This window comes from Cyprinodon variegatus, unplaced genomic scaffold (genome assembly GCF_000732505.1).
Source record: "Cyprinodon variegatus isolate N-32 unplaced genomic scaffold, C_variegatus-1.0 Scaffold1437, whole genome shotgun sequence".
Taxonomy (NCBI): domain Eukaryota; kingdom Metazoa; phylum Chordata; class Actinopteri; order Cyprinodontiformes; family Cyprinodontidae; genus Cyprinodon; species Cyprinodon variegatus.
Window position 1 is genome coordinate 42988 of NW_015151890.1, and position 2096 is coordinate 45083.

The 2096-nt window shown below is 40.2% G+C and overlaps 1 protein-coding gene across 1 annotated transcript in view; it reads left to right on the top strand.

Annotated features, from left to right (window-relative positions):
• Nucleotides 1-2096, top strand: part of LOC107103387 (phosphofurin acidic cluster sorting protein 1-like) — a 42810-nt gene that overhangs the window by 23935 nt on the left and 16779 nt on the right. Inside the window, exons 7-9 of the mRNA XM_015403081.1 lie at nucleotides 254-337; nucleotides 430-489; nucleotides 772-920. Coding sequence (XP_015258567.1) covers nucleotides 254-337; nucleotides 430-489; nucleotides 772-920 — 293 coding nt within the window. The remainder of the gene's footprint in view (nucleotides 1-253; nucleotides 338-429; nucleotides 490-771; nucleotides 921-2096) is intronic.

The window sequence follows — 2096 nt, forward strand, 5'->3', positions numbered from 1 at the left end:
GTTTTAACTGCCCTTTTGTATTCTTCAGTATAGTATGAACAATCATCAATTATATCCCTGTAAAAATAATGGGTCAGTGTCCTCTTCCATGTCCTGTCCTCTACTACGTGTAATTAAAAACTCTCTGCTCCAAATGTTTTGAATCAACAATAATCTCAGCTAGCGATGAAATGTGTGCACCTGTCGTTAAGTCAGTAGGCGCTGACTGTGTCAACCCACAGATGATGCCGGTTGTAAATGTAATGTTTTCCAGGAGATGCAGAATGAGGACGATGACATCCATAGAAAGATAAAGAGATCTCACAGAAAAATCCTGCAGACAGCATCGCTGGCCCAGGTGAGGACCTACCTCAGCTCTAGTTTCTGTGGAATAATCAACCAAATAATAAAACATTGTTTTTGTTTTTTTGTTTTTTTTTTGTCTTCCAGCATCCAAACCTTAAACAGAAGCTGGTTGCTCTGTTGAAGAGATTTAGGATCACTGATGAGGTTTATTCTGAATACTTGTCAGCTAATAGTCATTATAGGAATATTTTAACATAGTGTAGCCATTAGCGATATAACAAGTATGACCTCAGGCAAACAAAGTGTAAATGCTAAGTCTTTCTGATGGATGATCTGGACATGAAGCTAGAGGTGGTGTCTGTGTTGCTGTTTTATAAAAGAACAGCCCCTTTATTAGAAACAGAATTGTTCACAATTGACTAAAGAATAAAAAGTGTTGTTGTCAATGCATGTTGCAGAACCTAATCTAAACCCCTCTGTGTGCAGAGTGACCCTGTTGGTCAGACTCAGGATGCTGAGTCTGACCAGGATCTTGATCTACTGTACGGCAGCATTGAGGTTGATAACATGAGTGACAGCGGCCGGGACATTTATGACCTTGAGAGCATCCAGAGCACCCCCAAACCCAAACTCAGGTCAGCCTTAACAGTCCTCACTTAACAAATGTATAACATGCATAGCTAAAGCATCCATCTCTCTGTCCATCCGTTATCCATCTGTAAAGGTAAATTGGTGCTGCAGGAAAAGGAACTGACTGGAACTGGAATGGCTGTGGGAAGGGGTGCAGGTCTACTGGCTGAGAGCAACTCAGAGGTGTTTGAGGTGCACTGAATGAAAGCCAGTAACCTTCGCAGAAGCTGGGCGTCTGGGCTGGCTCTGATGATTGATCCCCTGTAGAGAGGGCTCAGGCTAGGAGAGGTTGTAGTCAGTCAGTCTGGGGGTTATGCACAGAGAAGCATTCTACTTGGCAAAGGTTTCAAGACGGACTAAACAAGAGGAGAATCAAGGCAAGATAATCGATTTCTGAGTTCAGATTCAGGGTCTGAGTCCTCTGAAGGCCAGATTTATTGATTGATTACATCATAGCACGGCGCTGAGGCATGCTCGGATTGGAAGACTTGTCATTGTGCAGACAAATTCAGCCTTCTTTTTGTCCCTTTTGAAGGACGGGTTCACTCTATCCTTCATAGCTTTGGATATCCCATGATTCATTGCGAGTCTAAGCAAGCTGCTCCTTGCTCAGAGGAAAAAGGTAAATGGCGCTGAACAGTGGTGAATATTGTAAGTTCAGTTTAATATAATACAAGTATGTGAATAGTTCCATCTGAAATTAAAGAAAATTTTTTTAAATGGTTATTAAAATGGTTATTGAGTCCGATATGTGGCGGGTAATGTTTGGATTATTAAAAGGTTTTTATCTGCCCTGTGCAAATGGGTTTCTGCTGACATTTAAGGACAGATTATAATATATCTGTAATGTGGGGACTATGAATCTGATATTCATGATGATGGTTTTGCTGCTGAAGGTCCTCAAAAATGTTATTAGCATCCAGAAAAGTATTGAGAAGTTCAGTATCAATTCTTTGCCTACTTTGTGGTTCAACTGTTACGTAGACAAACTCTTCTGGCCTCCTTATTTTCACGAACCTCAAAGGTTCTACGGAAGAGGATTAGGGCCAGTGGAAAAAAAAAAAAAGTTAAGTGATTTTTAAATTTTATTTCATTTTAGTATGGGAAAAAAGTCAGAATTCTGAGAAAAAAGTCTGAATTCTGAGAAAAAAGTCTGAATTCTGACTTTAATCTCAGAATTC